We start from the raw sequence: 18,828 nt of genomic DNA, 5'->3' as shown, positions 1-18,828 counted from the left end.
CCAGTCGCTTGTGATTGACAAGTTGATGACCACTGCCCTATAGCAACCTACTCACCACAGATACCAATTGAAACTTCCATAGCAAACCACAAGACTCTTCTGCTTACTATGTTAGCGGTAAAGAAAGTTGAAGAGCATGTTCAAGCATTAAAGAAAATTAGAGGCTAGCATTATGATTTCCTGTTTTTTCCTGGTGATTCAGAAACTTTTAGGGAGAGCCTTCTTCAGATCTGCCAGCCAGGTACTGAGATCTCAATACAAAGTACCAGATGAAATAAACTTAGTTGACAAGTCAATCTTTCTCAAAATTGTACTCCAGCATTTTTTTAAATGGAATCTTTACAGCCACTGTCCATCCATTGTAATGGATTTCTTTTTAACAACTCAGGTTATGGCAGAGTCCACCACCAGTCAAATAATTCCTTTGAAAACCCTCACAGCTTGTGGATAGGGAATAGTTGGTCTGTAATGCAGCTGTATTCAGGGCTCTTACATAATGTTCTCCAAGTCATTACAGCTAGAGAGCATTTTTTCTACCTTTTCCCTTAGGAGGGAAAATGCACTCTGGGAGTTTTGGTGACTATCCAATTCACATTTTGTTATTGGGTTAAGTAAAGTATCTTAAACTTCTATGATGAGAAATTCCCAATTTTGCAAGGCAAACTCCTTGGATTAAGAGGGCCTTGGATGTTTTAGTGTATTTGCCATTTTTAGAGGAAGAAGGTAAACCTTCTGGGGGCCTATGGTCTGGCTCCATATGGAGTCTCAAAGAAATTTAAGTTCCTGTCAATGGGTTCCCTTCTCCCAGCTAGGGAAGAGGTCCTGGTAACAGAAGGAACAAAATAGGAAGCTCCCTGCCAGGGGAAAAATGTGCTCTACAGTCCACAAACTGCCTTCTCGTCTTTAGGGGAAGCCACCATGTTGAAAAACTTTTAAGAACGGTAAGATCCGTATCTGATGCAAAACAAAACAAAAAGACGATGGGCTTCTCTGGTTGTGGAAAACACTGAAAAGTGTCAAAATCCTAAAAAGGAAATTGATTCAGTCACTGGAATGAGATTAGTTTATTAGCCTAAAACTGAAGAATTCTACCTGCCCATTTGCTTAAAGACGTAACTCTTTAACGATAAATAAAATATCAACTTTTTTCATCATCATCAGAGCAGATTTTATGCTGGGGCAGGTAAATTTTCTTGACAATTTTGGCAAGATTTAGCTTCAGATTAAGGGAGGTTAAGCAGAAAAAAATAGGTATAATTTGCAGATATGTCCCAGTTCATTGTTTTTTATTTGACAAAAGCAAGGTGGTAGTAGCATGACAATGTTTTTTCATACAAATCAGAAAAGCATCTTCGAAATAGGGGATGCGCTGTAAGTCTTAAACATTTCTATGTTACTGAAATATTCAGAGCCACTCAGAAAATGTCAGAAGAACCTACTTTTGAATCAATGCTATAACCACTGTCAGGAGTAGACGCCAGCGTCTCAGGAGGGGAACATCTCACAGAACCTGCAGATGTGGAAGAGGATGTGGAAGTTGCTGCACTGCAGCAAAGAATCAGGTAGTTTCTCCAGAGCCCAATATATGAATCACTACTTGTAGTAGTATTTACTTTCTTGGCATTGATAGGGCTGCTTTAAAAAGAAAAAAAATAGGTAGAAAAATAACATGAATTTAGAAAATGCAATTTACACACTTCATTTTATTCTCTGCTGAATTTTATATTTTAATTGTGTATATGTCCTTACATGTGATCCTTAACATTGTAGTCTCTACTCTGATTTCATTATTGAAGGCTGGTGCTATACAGCAAATTCAACTATAAAAATATGCATTATTGCTAATATACATCATTGCTAAAGTACAATATAGTCAAAAGGCATGAATTAATCTTTATAGGATACTATTTCTCTTCTAAACCCAATCATTCTAGTTAATTTTCTGTTATTAATATTAAAGCAAGATTAAACCATAGGAAATAATAGTGCTATATATTTACATAACATTGAAATTTAATGGGTATTGTAATTTCAATAAATGTTAAAAAAAGAGGTTTAATATACTGTGGTATATTCAATTAACTTAAGAAGTGAACTTACTTAATGTCAATCTGTGGAGACAACAGTTGGAGTCTTGTGTAAGCAAACATCCAAGCATAGCTTACAGCTGTTGGGCAGTGTTTTGGAAGATTTTCCTGTTTCATAAAACTGGAAAGGCTTACAATCCATGGATCTTGGCCCTGGGTCACATGTGCAAATATCCATATATGTGATGGACTCACCACATCAAACTGGTGGCTGATAGGGGAGGAGCTCCAGTCAGCTAATGTTTGTAAATCTATTGAACTGCGGCAATACAGTAAAGTAGTCTGTGTACATAAACAGAATAAACAAACATTTAATATATGTATCTGGTTTTTTATTTGCATCACTGAATGTCTAAAAAAAAGCTTTACATCATAAAGTGAGCGCACACAGTGAGTAGACTGATAGATTATTATTAAGGCTGCGATTTTGTCACAGTGTTCACGGAAGTCACAGAATCCGTGATTTCCAAAACACCTCTGTGACTTCAGCCAGTGCCGGCTGGGAGCTGCAGGGTCCCCTGCCACTCCTGGCCACCGCGGATGGCGGCGGGAGCCCTGAAGCTCCCTGCTGCCACTCCTGGCACCGTGGGGGGCGGGGGGGGTAGGGGAATCTGTTGCTCCCAGCTGCCGTGGGCAGCCAGGGGGACCCCTGCTGCTCCCCACCCCTGCGGGTGGCAGGGCGGACCCCCACTGCTTCCAGTCTCTGCGGGAGCAGGAGGGATCCCCAGAGCTCCCGGCCATGGCAGGGAGTAGGGAGGATCCCCACTGCTGCAGGCGTCAAGAGGGACCCCAGCAGCTCCCAGCCATGGCTGGGAGGATTCCCAAAGCTCCAGGCCGGAGGCAGGGGGGACCCCTGCAGCTTGGAGCCGCCAGCGGAGAGGGACCCTGTAACCTTCCCCACCCCACCCCTCCCACCACCCAGCCAGCTGCCCAGACTACCGATTTTGTCATGGGTATTTTTAGTAAAAATAAAGGACAGGTGACGGGCTTCTGTGAATTTATCATTATTGCCCATGACCTGTCCTTCACTTTTACTAAACATATCCGTGACAAAAACTTAGCCTTAATTATTATTAATTTTGTCTTACAAAAATACTGCTAGAGGGCACCAATACATAGCTAAGCTGTTTTCCCTCTCACAGAAAAAAAAGGTATTGGCCATTAGAAGCGATCCAGTTTTATATTTAGCCTTTGGCTCATTAATGACCTTCTTTTTTTGGAAGTTACTAAATTCTCAAATCTTTAATAGTGATCTCCAAGTCACACACCAGAAGCTTCTAAACTGAAGAGCAGAGAAATCTATCCTTGATAAATCATTTTTAAAAGAAACAGAAATCTATTACATTCCCTTCGTAGAAGGGGATCAGAGGATTCTCCAACAGTGCCAGAAGAGCAGACAAGTTGCAGGAACATCTAGCAAAGAAAAGGGAACTAATCTGAGACTTTTTACTGTTTCAGACACCTACCCAAACTGCAGTTTGTTTATTGGGGATATTTCTTGCACAGAAAGAAAGTAGCGTTTTATACCGTGGAACTTAAAGATAAGCACATTTGAATTCCAGACATGGGTGTGCATGTGCGCAATACACCGGAGCTGTTTCTAGTAGTGTTCGTTGACCTGCACATGCATTGGCTGCGTGGTGTATCTGAGGCTTTAAGAGGCTGCGCTGGTCGACGCCGCTCCAGGTCCCTCTTGCCAGCAAGCAAGGGAGCCTGCAGCAGAGGAGATGGTGGGTTGGTATTGGAATCCAAATAGAGACCACACATCTCCAAGAAAAGACGGTTACTCACCGTTGTAACTGTTGTTCTTCGAGATGTGTTGCTCATATCCATTCCAGTTAGGTGTGTGCGCGCCGCGTGCACGATCGTCGGAAGATTTTTACCCTAGCAACACCCGGTGGGTCGGCTGTGGAGCCCCCTGGAGTGGCGCCGTTATGGCGCTGGATATATACCCCAGCCGACCCAGCGCCCCCTCAGTTCCTTCTTGCCGGCTACTCCGACAGTGGGGAAGGGGGGCGGGTTTGGAATGGATATGAGCAACACATCTCGAAGAACAACAGTTACAACGGTGAGTAACCGTCTTTTCTTCTTCGAGTGCTTGCTCATATCCATTCCAGTTAGGTGACTCCCAAGCCCCACCTAGGTGGCGGGGTCGGAGTGAGACATTGCTGTGTGCAGAACCGCTGACCCGAAAGCAGCATCGTCTCTGGACTGTTGCACCAGCGCATAGTGAGTAGCAAATGTGTGGACCGATGACCACACTGCAGCTTTACAAATGTCCTGGATTGGTACTTGAGCCAGAAAGGCAGTCGAGGAGGCCTGGGCCCTCGTGGAATGAGCAGTGAGGCGTGGCGTCGGTACACCGGCCAGGTCGTAGCAAGCACGAATGCAGGACGTAATCCAAGAGGACAGGCACTGTGAAGAGACCGGTGAGCCTTTCATCCGGTCGGCCACCGCAACGAAGAGTTGCGTCGTTTTCCTAAATGGCTTTGTACGGTCAATGTAGAAAGCCAGGGCCCTGCGAACGTCCAAAGAATGTAAACGCTGGTCTTGACGAGTAGCGTGCGGTTTCGGATGGAAGACCGGGAGAAATATATCTTGGTTTACGTGGAAAGGTGACACCACCTTTGGAAGAAAGGCAGGGTGGGGGCGAAGCTGCACCTTGTCCTTGTGGAACACCGTGTAAGGGGGCTCGGATGTCAGCGCCCTGAGTTCCGAGACGCGTCGTGCTGAGGTGATGGCTACGAGGAAGGCTGTCTTCCAGGATAAGTACAGGAGTGAGCAGGTCGCCAATGGTTCAAACGGAGGCCCTGTGAGCCTGGAGAGGACGAGGTTGAGGTTCCACGTCGGAACCGGCTGTCGTTGCTGTGGGTACAGCCGGTCTAGGCCCTTGAGGAATCTAACGACCATCGGGTTAGAGAAGACCGAGGACGTGAGTTCTCCTGGGTGGAAAGCGGAAATGGCGGCGAGGTGAACCCTAATTGAGGATGTCGCCAAGCCTTGGTGTCTTAGGGACAGAAGGTACTCCAGTATCAAGGGGATAGGAGCCTGCGCGGGAGACGTAGCTCGTTGCTCACACCAACAGGAGAACCTCTTCCACTTGGCTAAATAAGTGGACCGCGTAGAGGGCTTTCTACTTCCCAGCAGGACCTGTTGGACGGCCTGGGAGCATTGCCGCTCTGACCGACTCAACCATGAAGCATCCACGCCGTGAGGTGGAGTGACTGCAGGTCGGGGTGACACAGCCGGCCGTGGTCCTGAGAGATGAGATTCGGAGTCAAGGGGAGCGTGATGGGCCTCTGTACTGACAGCTCCAGCAGTGTGGTGTACCAGTGCTGTCTCGGCCAAGCGGGAGCGACTAGAATTACCCGTGCATGGTCCCTGCGGATCTTGAGCAGCACCCTGTGGACCAGCGGGAATGGAGGAAAGGCGTAGAACAGATGGTCTTTCCATGCCATGAGGAAGGCGTCCGACCGAGCGCCCGGGGCTCGCCCGTGTAGGGAGCAGAATGCCTGGCACTTCCTGTTGGCCCGAGACGCGAATAGGTCGATCTGGGGAAACCCCCACCTTTGGAAGACGGAATAAATGATGTCCGGGCGAATCGACCACTCGTGCGTCTGGAAGGACCTGCTGAGACGGTCCGCCAGCGTATTCTGGACTCCAGGGAGGAATGACGCCGTGAGATGAATCGAGTGGGCGATGCAGAATTCCCACAGGCGAATGGCCTCTTGGCATAGGGGAGATGAGCGAGCTCCGCCTTGCTTGTTGATGTAAAACATGGCCGTGGTGTTGTCGGTGAGAATCAGCACGCAACGGCCTTGTAGGAAGTTGAGGAAAGCCTGGCAAGCCAGGCGCACCGCCATCAGCTCTCGGACGTTGATGTGCAGGGCTAGTTGGGACGCGGACCACAGGCCTTGGGTATGGTGCTCCCCCAGGTGAGCGCCCCAGCCTAGAGATGAAGCGTCCGTAACTAGGTGGAGGGAGGGCTGCGGGGCGTGAAAGGGTACTCCTGCACAGACCGCTGTGCGATCCGTCCACCAGGCGAGAGAGGCCAAGACCGAGGCCGGAACCGTGACCACCATGTTCAGGTCGTCTCGATGAGGACGGTAGACCGATGACACCCAAGCCTGCAGTGGGCGAAGTCGCAGTCTGGCGTGCCTGGTTACGTATGTACACGAGGCCATGTGGCCCAGAAGGACAAGGCATGCTCTTATGGTGGTAATTGGAAAGGCCCTGAGACCTTGAATGACGCCTGAGATGGTATGGAATCGGCTGTCTGGCAGTATGGCTCGGGCACGTCTGGAGTCCAGGATTGCTTCAATGAACTCTATCCTCTGAGTTGGTACTAGAGTGGACTTCTCTCTGTTGAGTAGAATGCCCAGCTCGTGGAAAGTGTCTGTCGCTATGCGGACATGAGCCTGCACTTGGTCTCTGGTGCGGCCGCGTACCAGCCAGTCGTCCAAGTACGGGAACAGCTGTATCCCTTGTCGACGAAGGAAGGCCGCGACGACTGCCAGGCACTTTGTGAACACCCTGGGAGCCGAGGACAAGCCGAAGGGAAGGACTGCGAATTGGTAGTGTACCCTGTTTACCACGAATCGCAGGAAACGTCTGTGGGGCGGATAAATTGCCATGTGAAAGTAAGCGTCCTTCATGTCGAGGGCGGCGAACCAGTCTCCAGGATCCAGTGAAGGGATAATGGTCCCCAATGACACCATGCGGAACTTCAACTTTACTATGAATTTGTTGAGTCCGCGTAAGTCTAAGATGGGCCGTAGACCCCCTTTTGACTTGGGTATCAGGAAGTAGCGGGAGTAAAACCCCCTGCCCCTTAGCTCCGATGGAACCTCCTCTATGGCCCCCATAGCGAGGAGCCCAAGAACCTCCTGTGTAAGGAGTTGCTCGTGAGAAGGGTCCCTGAAGAGGGACGGGGAGGGGGAGGGGGAGGGGGGGGCGAGGAAAACTGGAGGGCGTATCCCCCTTTCACCGTGCGAAGGACCCAACGGTCCGAGGTTATACGGGCCCAAGCACGGTGGAAACGGGAGAGGCGATCCCGGAAGGGGGGAACCGAATCCCAGAAGGTGGCCTAGGCTGGCCCTGGTTCTGACCGGGTTGAGGGCCGGTCGACCTCCGCCTACCACCTCGACCCCGCCTCCTAGCAAAGTCCTGTCTTGGACGAGGCGGGGGAGGGTAGAACCGCTGAGGCTGGGGCCTGAAGGGTCTGCGCTGAGGCCCTGGGATATGCATCCCCAGGGAGCGCATCATCGTCCGGGAGTCTTTTAGATTTTGGAGCCTCGAGTCCGTTTTCTCTGAAAAGAGGCCCTGGCCCTCGAACGGTAGGTCCTGCAGGGTCTGCTGCAGTTCAGGTGGCAAGCCTGACACCTGGAGCCAGGAGATTCGGCGCATTGCTATCCCCGACGCCAGGGTCCTAGCGGCCGAGTCCGCTATATCAAGGGACGCCTGTAGGGAGGTGCATGCCACCCGCTTGCCCTCCTCTACCAAGGCCCCGAACTCTTCCCTCGAGTCCTGAGGAACCAGCTCTCTAAATTTCCCCATCGAGGACCACATATTGAAGCCATAGTGGCTCAGGAGCGCCTGCTGGTTCGCTGCCCGCAGTTGCAGTCCGCTAGCCGAATAGACCTTGCGTCCGAACAAATCGAAGCGCTTAGCGTCCTTCGATTTGGGCGCAGCAGCCTGCTGGCCATGTCGCTCCCGTGCATTGACTGATGACACCACCAGTGAGCACGGTTGGGGGTGAGTGTACAAATACTCATGTTCCCTGGAAGGCACGAAGTACTTTCTCTCAACCCCTCTGGCCGTGGGCGGAATAGAGGCCGGGGTCTGCCAGATAGTGGTGGCGTTGGCCTGGATGGTGCGGATCAGCGGTAATGCCACCCTGGATGGAGCATCCGCTGAAATGATCTGCACGATTGGGTCATGGACCTCCGCAATCTCCTCCACCTGGAGGTCCATATTGCGAGCCATGCGACGCAGCAGGTCCTGATGGGCCCGAAGGTCTATGGGAGGCGGCCCAATGGCGGATGTGCCCGCTACGGCCTCATCAGGTGAGGACGAGGAGGATGCCCCCGGTGGCAAGGGGTCCAATGGTTGGTCCTGCTCCAGGTGTTCCTGGAGTTGGGCATCGCCTGCCCCCTGGTCCAGGGCCTCTGCAGGTGCGGGCACTGGAGCCTCCACGTCCCTTGGGGGAGGGCGGGAGATGGTGGACTCTGGGGCCCTAGGCTCCGAACGGCCAGAGCGGGAGGCCGATAGGGGAGCTCCTTGTGCCTGGTGGTAGGCCCAAGGAGTCCAGAAGGACCAATGCGCAGGTCCTTGCATAGGGTCGTCGGTCTCCTGCAGGTGGCCGGCCTCCACTGCCTCAGATGACCGCGACGCCGATCTCGACGGCCACGGCGGTGCCGAACCCGATGCCGTCGGCACCGGATGGTATGGTGCCGATCGGTGCCGACCGTAAGGCGATCTGTCCCTGTGCGGTTCCGGCGAGCGGTGCCGGGACCTGGACCGGTGCCGATAGTCCCTCCGGTGCCGGGATCCCGATCTGGAACGGGACGACGATCTGGAGGAGGCGTGGTACCGGGAGCGGCCTCTCGAGCCCGAGTGGCGCTCATACCGGTGCCGGGAGCTGCGCCTCGACCCCGATCGGTGCCGGTCGTCGCGACGGTGCCGGGATGTTGAACGGCGCCGCGAGGAAGATCTGGGCCGCGAATACGACCGGTGCCGAGGTGACAGTCGGCGCCGGGACTCCGAGCGGCGTCGGGACCTGCTTCGGGATCTGGAGCGGTGCCGAGAGACTTGTGCTGGCGACGGTGGGCGCACCAGAGCAGGTTTCCCTCTGGACTGCAGCACACGTGGAGCCAGCGGTGCCGGGAGTTGCGACGGCGCCGGCTCAGTGAGGGCGATCAGGTCTCTCGCGGTAGCGAAGGTCTCCGGGGTGGAAGGGAGACAAGGTTCCACCACCAATCTTGGTGGTGAAACAGTCCGCACCGGACTCAACGGCCTCGGTGCCGGAGTCGACGGTGTGGCTGCCTGTCTTTGGCGGTCCAGCTGCGGACGCGGCTCTACCCCCGGCACCGGGGGAGCCGGTATCTTCGCGGCAGCAACGTCGCGCGCCTTGCCGGCCTTCTTATGGCCCGGAGAGATGGATCGGTGCCGAGGTTCTTTAGGCGGGCGCGGTGCCGACGTCGGTCGGTGCCGAACAGTCTTTTCTGCCGCACCGGTCGGGCCCGCCGGGGCGCTGCGCACCGAAGCGCTCGGTGCCGGGACAGGGCGCGCCGAGGGAGGATCCGGACTCAGAGCCGCCTCCATCAGGAGCTGATGGAGTCTAAAGTCCCGCTCCTTTCTTGTCCTCGGCTTGAAGGCCTTGCAGATAGGGCACTTATCTGCTGGATGAGTCTCTCCAAGGCACTTCAAGCAGGAACTATGCGGGTCGCTGGTTGGCATATGCTTCCCGCAGGACGCGCACGGCTTAAAGCCAGGAGCCTTGGGCATGGGCCCGGCTGTGCGCCGGGGGGAAAAAGGGGAAAAACACCCCCTAAACCCCCGATAACAATATACAACTATATATATACACAATACACTAACTAACTAACTAACTTGAAAACTATCTATATAACTAACTATAACAAGAACAATGAGAAGCTAGGGAGTGTGGAGATCAGCTAAGCCGCGCTCCACAGTTCCAACGACCGTCAGGGGCGGTAAGAAGGAACTGAGGGGGCGCTGGGTCGGCTGGGGTATATATCCAGCGCCATAACGGCGCCACTCCAGGGGGCTCCACAGCCGACCCACCGGGTGTTGCTAGGGTAAAAATCTTCCGACGATCGTGCACGCGGCGCGCACACACCTAACTGGAATGGATATGAGCAAGCACTCGAAGAAGAACCTCCAGTTACAGTAAAGTAACCCCCTTTTCTTCTATGAATGATGGTCCCTATATGGCTTCCAGACGTGGGTGCATAGCGAGCAGTGCTCAGTGTGGAGGGGGGGTGTGAGGACTTGCAGGAAGTCACAGTCTGCAGGACGGCATGGCCAACTGCCACATCTGCTGCCACCGGTGGGGCGATGGCATAGTGAGTAGTAAAGGTATAGACAGAGGACCACGTGGCTGCCCTACAAAATGTCCTGCATGGAACGTCTGTAAGGAAAGCCAATGAGATGGTATGCACCAAAGTGGAGTGGGTTTGACTCCAGGGGGCAAAGGAACATGAGAGAGGGCATAGCATTCCTCAATGCAATGGGAGATCCATTTAGAGAGGTGTTATGAGGAGAGGGTATGCTCCCAACAGCACTTAATGGTGAGGCATAATCTGGGCAAGGCCCAGAAGGCGCAGGTGTGTTGGAGATAAAAGGCCAGTGCACAGTGGACATTGAGAGAATGCAATGTGTGTGCCTTAGGAGAGGTGTGCAGCTTGGCGTAGAAAATTGGAAGGTGGATAGATTGGTTGAGGTGAAACGGAACTGCCACCTTGGCGAGAAACTTGGGGTGCAGTTGCAGTGAGACTTTATCTTTGTTGAAGACAATAAAGGGGGGGCGGCCATCATGGCCGCCAGCTCACTAACCTGCCTTGCCGATGTGATGACCACCAAGATCACCTTTATAGAGAGGTGGGCAAGAGAGCAGGTTGTGAGGGGTTCGAAGGGCGGCCTTGTGAGGGCAGAGAAGATGAGACGGAGGTCCCAAGAGGGGGTAGGCTTCTGCACTGATGGGAAGTAGATTGCAGAGGAAGGAGGCAGTGGTCAGGTGGAATGAAGGCGAAGAACCTATCCACAGGAGAGAGGAAGGTGCTGAGTGCTGACAGATGGATGCAGATGGAAGAGTGGGCAAGGCCTGACCAACTAAGCTGGAGAAGATAATTGAAGAGATGGAGATGGAATGGAGATGGAGTCCAGAGGTTAGTGATGGCAGTGTGTCCAAGTGGTGAAGCGCTGCCATTTTGCTTGATAGCAGACCCTGGCAGATGGTCATCTGCGACACATGAAGACATCACACACTCGCATGAAGCATGCCTTGTCTACATGTGAGCCCCATTCAAATACCAAGCTGTCAAGTGGCGGGGGCTTAGATTAGGGTGCTGCAGAGAGCCATGCGCCTGTGAGAGGAGATCTGGGAGGTTGAGGAGCTGGATCAGGGACAGGCGGAGAAGTAGAAGAGATTGATGAACTAGTATTGGTGGAAGCAAAAGGGGGCTACGAGGATGAGCCGCGCTCGATCTCGCTGCACCTTGTGCAGGATTTGCGGGAGCAGGGGGATGGGTGGGAAAGCGTAACAGAGTTCGGTGGTCGAGGGCAGAAGTAGTACGTCGCCCTGGAAGCCCAGCCTGATGGCGCCTCTGGAGCAGAAGAGGGGAAGCTTGTGGTTTGCATTGGTCATGAAGAGGTCCCAGTGCAGCATGCCCCACAGGCAAAAGACCGAGCAGAGCATGGGATTGTGTAGCTCCTGCTCATGACTGGTGTAGAAGGACCTGCTGAACGTGTCCGCCAGGGAGTTGCTGTTACCTGGGAGATTCATGCCATGGAGGGTGACTCCATGCCTGAGGAATCAGCTCCTGAGGTGAATGGCCTCTGTGAAGAGGGAGGGGGACCTGGCATCGTCCTGCCTGTTGATATACTCAACTGCCATCATGTTGTTGGATAGCAGTTGAACATGCCAGAATCTGATCGGGGCAAGAATGCCTGACAGGAAAGGCGGGCAGCCTGCAGTTCCAGGATTTGATCTGCATCTGAGCTTCTCTGGGTATCCAAAGCCCTGAGCTGTATGGCCTTCCAAATTAGCACTCCACCCGATGAGCAAGGTGTCTGTGGCGAGAGTGATGTGAGGAGTGGGAGGGCCAGGACTTTGGATGGGTTGGTCCACCACGTGAGGGAAGCCAGGACGGAGGATGGGAGCAGGACTGCCTTGCCAGGTGATCCATCTGCAGTTTGCAGACTGATCAGAGCCAGTGCATACGCAGGTGGGCATATGGAGTCACAGAGGTGCAGGCCGCCATTTGGCCAAGGAAGAAAAGACATTGGCAGATACACATACGAGGATTGCGATGCAGCTGTGTGATAAAGAAGGTGAGGGCGGCAAAATGGTCTGTGGGAGAAAACCTTGGCCCGCGAGAGAGTCCAGGCATGCCCCGATGAAGGTGAGCGTACAGGTAGGGACGAGAACTGACTTGTCCTCATTGATGCAGATACCCAGGCCAGCAAGGAGGCCGTGAAGGGTCTGGATCATGGAGAGGAAACAGTTGCGGGATGGCACAACAAAGAGCCAGTCACCCAGGTAAGGAAACATGGAGTGGCCGAGACAAAGCATGTGGGCCACGATGACAGTGAAGACCTTTGTGAACACGCGAGAGGCAGTGGCGATACCAAAGAGGAGGACCTGGCGGAGGATTCAACTGACAGTAAGAGTGTCCCATCATGAAACAGAGGAACTTTTGATGAGCTGGGTGGATGTTTATATGAAAGTATGAATCCTTCATATTGAGAGCTGCGAACCATGCCCCATAGGGGAGGGATGGGATATTGAGAGGGAGCGTGACCATCCGGAACCAGAATTTGCATAAGAAATTTGTTCAGGGACCGGAGACCCAGAATGAGAATGATCCCCATGGCCACCATGAGGTGAGCAACAAGGGGGGAATGAGAGGAACTCTATTAGGTACCCCTTGTGAACAATGTCCAGCACCCATCGATTGGTGATAATCTTGTCCCAATTGCGGGAAAACAGGGCAAGGTGGTCCCTGAAGACGACCTGGGGCAACGTGGGAGAGGTGGAGGAAGGTTCACGGGTCTCAGGGAAAGAGTCAAAATGGCTGCTTTGAGGGATGTTGCGAGAAGGCCGAGGTAGCAGAGGTGGCAGTGGTGAAGTAACAGGGTTGTTGGGAGCACAGGCGATGACGAGACTGTGGGTGTTGTGAATAGGGCTGGTAGACGATGCAGGGATGGGGGCGGAAAGACGACCTCTGCTGCCTGCTGGTCAGAGCCGGGGTGTAGATACCAAGTGACTGAAGGGTGGCACGGGAATCCTTAAGGGAGTGGAGGGATTTGTCCGTCTTGTCACTGAAAAGTTTGTGATTGTCAAAGGGGAGGTCCTCTAGAGCGGTTTGGACCTCCTTAGGGAAGCTGGAGGATTGGATCCAGGAATCTTGTCAGAACACCACACCAGCTTCTAGAGAACGAGTTGTGTGGTGTCAGAAGTGTCAACCACAGCTTAGAGGGCCACTTTGGCAATCAGTTTGCCCTCTTCCAGCAGTGCCTGGAAATCCTGCTGCTTCTCCGACAGGAGGAAGGCCTGGAACTCCGCCAACTTAGAGTATGAGAGGAAATTGTACTTTGGCAGGAGTGTCTAGTAGTTGGCAACATAGAAATGGAGGCCTGCCGAGGAGTAAACCTTGCCCCCCTAAGGTCCAGTTTTTTGGCCACCTGGTCCAGAGGGGTGGTCTTCAAGGGCTGCTGACAAGTGCGTTCGGTTACCGTGTGGATCATGAGCAAGTTGAGGGATGGGTGGCTAAATAGGAAGGAACAAAGTAGCGGCATTCAGCATGCTTCATGGTAGGGGCACTGGATGCCAGGGTGTGCCAGACAGATTGAGCTAGTTGGAGGATGGCTTCATGAATAGGGAGGGCGGTGCAGGAGCGCCCAGGCAGTTGGGATATCCAGGAACTGGTTTTACAGGTCCTGGACGTCCTCCACCAGGAGGCTGAGCGCCACAGACATGATACATGAAGCAGGTCATGATACTGGCTATGGTCGTCCAGAGGGGAAAGGGAAGGTGGAACGTGCTCTTCTACTGGAGACGAGGAGGCTCTAGTGAGAACTGGTGGTGTGAGCAATGTGGCGATGTCCTGAGGTTCGTCACGGATGGCGGGTGGGGCAGTGCAGGCAGGGGACACTAGGTGGTCTAATAGCAGTGGCACCCCCTGGTCCCGATAGGAGTCCCAAGCAGGCCAAAAGGTCCAAGCATATGGGTCACTGGGCATCGGCGGGCTCCAGGGCTAGTGGAACCAGCCTCAGTGGAAGGGCCATACGTTGATGGGTAGGGCAGTTGTTGCCAACGATCCAGGCTATAGGATCACACAGAGGAGAATGAGGGGTCTGGCTCAGAGGACCATTCTGATTCCGAGGATGGGTCTGACAGAGGTGGGGGCTGTCAGTATGAGGTGGAGCAGAGCAGGACACTGCGCAAGCAAGAGTGGTTCATCCACCCCAGATGGGAACCCCAAGGTGACTGGGGAGCCAGGGCACAGAAGAGAGCCAGTGTACAGCGGCATCAGTTTGGCTGTGGGCATCAGTAGAGACAGGGGTCCCGGTGTGCGCAGGATTGTGCGCAAGAGTCTCGGCGGGGGGGTGGGGGTGGGAGGCATCAACAGTGCTGGAGATGAAGAGAGTGGACTGGTGGCCATGGCTGGAGGTGGTGCTGGCGGGTCACGGCACTGCTTGGACTTAGGCTCCATGCAAGGCTTCTTAGGAGGCAAAACAGCTAGGTTGACGCGCGAGTTCTAACCCAACCTGGCACAGCTCAGGGAGCCAATGCTGCGTTTAGAGGCAGTCCATGTCAGGGAGCCACCCTTATACCCATGCCCATACTTCTTCTGCTCATGGTGGGGCTTCGGCAGTTGCGGCAGTACCGTGGGCGCCGGCACATGAGAAGGGATCAGGGGAGTGCTCACCGGTGGTGACAGGTGCTGCTCCAGCAGATCCACTGGTTCTGAATTTGACTGCGCATACATGTGCATAGTCTCCTCCATCAGATGTCTGCAGAGGTAAAGTTCTTTAGCTTCCCAAGTCCGAGGTGGGAACAAGCGGCAGATGGAGCAATACAGACAATGTTGGCGTTCGTCGCTCACAGAGAAGGAGCATGTGCACGAAGCACAGCTTTTGAAGCCAGCTTGCCAGGGCATAGGCTCCAGGAAGGGGAGAGCCCCGTGAGGGGAAGAAGTCCAACCGGGGAGACCTAGCTAAAAATGGTGGTAACTATACACAACTAGAAAAAAACAAAAAATATGTACAAATAGTAGGAAAAAATGGACAAAGCTCAGAGCACTAAAGAACAGAGGTTCCGACTCTTCTGGTAAGAGGGAATTGGAGCAGTGTCGAACAACATGGACTCTTAAAGCCTCGGACGCACCACGTGGCCAATGCACGATGTATATGTGGGTCAATGGACACTACTACAAACAGTTCCGGCTCCGGCACATGGCACACATGTGCACCCATATTTGGAATCTGTATAGGGACCATCACTTGAAGAAAAATCAGAGCCTAACTGTATTTTTATATAGACTCATTTTCACCACCTCTACCTGCCCAATTAAATCACAATATCATAATATACATACTACAATTGTAATTATGAGTGAGTCCTATTTTTCCCATCAGTTAAAACAGCACAATATTATTATTCTACCTATGCAATGCAGAAAATTGTCTTCTTTAACACTTTTATTAGGATCCCAACAGCATAAAAGTAGTTCAACGCACTGCCTTCCATGACTGAGGATCCCAGCTTTTCAGGCAGGGAATACAAAAGAAAATAAGATGGGGAAGATACCAAATGCGAAACAGCTTTCCCTCAGACAACTAAAGGAGCAGCAGTTTAAGAGGAGGAGGTTACTTACCTGTAACTGGGGGTTCTTCAACATACGTGGTCCCTATCGGTATTACACACATGGGGTATGCATGCACACCATGTGCCCGAGTCTAGAAGTGTTAATAGTGTCCATTGACTCGCATATGTGTAGGGAGTCCCCTCATTCTCCTAGCCAAGGGTATAATAAATAGTGCAAGTCGATGCCTCTCCAGTCTGCCTCTTACTGTTTTGGAGTCCAGTACAAAGCAGAGGGGATAGAAGGCGGGTAGTGGAATACAGATAGGGACTACACATCAAAAAAAAAAACCCCAACAACCCAATAACAGGTAAGTAACCTCTTCTTCTTCTTCTTCTTCGAGTGATGGTCCCTATGTGTATTCCACAAGTGGGTGACTTGCGAGCAATGATCAGCATGGAGGTGGGTGTGAGGATGCCAATGGAAGTGCAGTTTTCAATACGGCCTGGCCCACAGCAGCAGCTGTAGCTGTTTCTTGTACGATGCTGTCGTGAGTCATGAACATGTGGACTGAGCGCCAAGTTGCTGGGCACCAGCTTGCTGTGCAACAGATGTCTTGCCAGGACACGTCCGCCAAAGAGGCCGATGTGGCAGCTTGTGCTTGCGTAGAGTGACTTTATCAGGGGGGGATATGTTGGATTGTTTGCAGCATTCACGGATGCACCCCGAGACCTGTTTGGTGATTCACTGGGAGGAGAGGGCTTGACCATGCAGCAATGGTCACAAATAGCTTCAGCGATGTGTGAAAGGATTGAGTCCTGTGTAGGTAAAATGCCAGTGCATGGTGGACATTGAGGGAGTATAGGACCTGTCAGTGGGGGCGGGGGGCAGTTTGGGGCAGAAAAGAGGTAGGTGGATGCACAGATTTAGGTGGAATTCCAACACTACCTTTGGGAGGAATTTAGGGTGTAGCTGTAAGAACACCTTGTCCTCGTGGAATATAGTGTGTGGGGGGGGGGGGGGGGGGGGGGGGGGGGAGGCACGCGTGGTGGGCTGCTAACATGGCTGCTAGTTCACAGACCTGTCTGGCTGAAGTAATGGCTACCAGGATTATCACTTTCATCAAAAGGTGGGAGAGGGAGCATTTTGCCAGTGGCTCAAAGGGTGGCTTCATGAGGGTAGACAGAACAAGATTAAGGTCCCACTTCAGTACTGGTAGAAAGGCACTGAGTAAACCCTTCATGAAACAGACAGTGGTAGGGTGCATAACACTAAGGTGCCATCCATTGGGTGGGGGTGGGGAAGGCACTGAGTGCTGCCAGGTGTTCTATCCATATAGAGTTGAGGGCTAAGCCCGATATTTTGAGGGTGAGAAGGAAGTCAAGGGCAACTGGTGTAGATACGGTGCTCAGGGAGTGGTGGTGGCAGCGAGCCCATACCGTGAAGCTCTATAGCAGGCCCTGGTGGATTCTTTCCTGCTCTGATTAAGGATTTGTCATACTGGGGTGGAGCATGCCCGGACTACCCTCAACCCCCAACCAAATACGAGGCTGTGAGGTGAAGAGGGTTCGGATTGGGATCCCAGATCTTCCCCCATCTTGTGTGAATAGATCGGAGAGCGTGCAGAGGTGCAGGCAGAGTCTCAGGTCTGTGAAGCAGAACTGACAGGTCCAAAACGGGGCTATGAGTATCACAGTGGCCCAGTCCCAGTGAATCTTGCATAGTACTTGAGGCTGGAGGAGAGATGGGGAAAAGGCGTAGCAGAGGTCACTTGTCCAGGGGAGGACGAAAGCATTGCCCCATGAGTTCTCCCCTATTACTCTTCTGGAACAATAGAGGAGCAGCTTTTGGTTCTTGAAAGTGGCAAAAAAGTCTCATCGAGGTGTGCTCCATTTCTCAAAGAGGTACTGCAGTGTGGCGTTGCGTAACTCCTACTAGTGATTGAAGTAGAAAGTCCTGATGAGTGCATCGACCAGGGAATTCTAGGTGCCTAGGAGGTACGTTCTATTCGGCATAGGTGAGGCCTCATCTGGAGTACTGTGTCCAGTTTTGGGCCCCACACTACAAGAAGGATGTGGAAAAATTCGAAAGAGTCCAGCGGAGCGCAACAAAAATTATTAGGGGGCTGGAGCACATGACTTATGAGGAGAGGCTGAGGGAACTGGGATTATTTAGTCTGCACTAGAGAAGAATGAGGGGGGGATTTGATAGCTGCTTTCAACTACCTGAAAGGGGGTTCCAAAGAGGATGGATCTAGACTGTTCTCAGTGGTAACAGATGACAGAACAAGGAGTAATGGCCTCAAGTTGCAGTGGGGGAGGTTTAGGTTGGATATTAGGAAAAACTTTTTCACTAGGAGGATGGTGAAGCACTGGAATGGGTTACCTAGGGAGGTGGCGGAATCTCCTTCCTTAGAGGTTTTTAAGGTCAGGCTTGACAAAGCCCTGGCTGGGATGATTTAGTTGCAGATTGGTCCTGCTTTGAGTAGGGGGTTGGACTAGATGACATCCTGAGGTCCCTTCCAACCCTGATATTCTATTATTCTATATGTGGGTTGAAGTGTCATATAGGTCCTGATGCACCAGTTCCAAAGGCAGATGGACTCAGAGCAAAGGGAGGGAGACTTGGCGCTGCCCTGCTTGTTTATGTATACCACTGCCATTATGCTGTCGGAGAGCAGTTCAACATGGAGGGACTGAATGAGTTGGAAAAGGGCTGACATGCTAAATGGACTGCCTGCAGTTCCAGTGCATCCTACCTTCCCACACTCCCTGGGCTGTGTGGCGGTCCAGGTGGGCTCCCCAACCCATGAGGGAGCCATCCATTGTAAAGGTGGCCTGTGGTGTGGGAGGGACGAAGGGTGTGCCTACCATGACCTCGGAATGAACAGCCCACCACCTGAGGGAGGCCAGCATAGTCTGTGGAACAATGACCCTGGTCTCCACGTGGTCTGTGCTGGGACTGAAAATGGAGAGGAGCCATGTCTGGTGGCAATAAATGGGGAGACATGCGTGCAGCGTCACATAGGTACAGGCGGCCATAAGCCCAGAAAAGAGAGACAGTGGCGGACCGTGGTGCAAGGTCTGTGACGCAGGTCTACAATGATGGCTGTCAGTGTTGCGAAGCGGTATGCCGGGAGAAAAGCACTCACTGTGATGGAGTCAAGCTGCACTCCAATACAGTGTATTGTC

At 52.6% G+C, this 18,828-nt stretch overlaps 1 protein-coding gene across 2 annotated transcripts in view; it reads right to left on the bottom strand.

Moving 5' to 3' along the window:
* Positions 1-18,828, bottom strand: part of FRYL (FRY like transcription coactivator) — a 345,908-nt gene that overhangs the window by 159,199 nt on the left and 167,881 nt on the right. For both annotated transcript variants that reach the window (XM_026647943.2, XM_026647941.2), the window contains 2 exons: positions 2,101-2,369; positions 1,440-1,635 (listed from right to left, as the gene is read on the bottom strand). In XM_026647943.2, the coding sequence (XP_026503728.1) occupies positions 1,440-1,635; positions 2,101-2,369 (465 nt within the window). The remainder of the gene's footprint in view (positions 1-1,439; positions 1,636-2,100; positions 2,370-18,828) is intronic.

The sequence above is a fragment of the Terrapene carolina genome, unplaced genomic scaffold (genome assembly GCF_002925995.2).
Source record: "Terrapene carolina triunguis isolate 2854851 unplaced genomic scaffold, T_m_triunguis-2.0 Scaffold66, whole genome shotgun sequence".
Classification (NCBI taxonomy): domain Eukaryota; kingdom Metazoa; phylum Chordata; order Testudines; family Emydidae; genus Terrapene; species Terrapene triunguis.
This window is presented reverse-complemented; position numbering and strand designations above follow the sequence as displayed.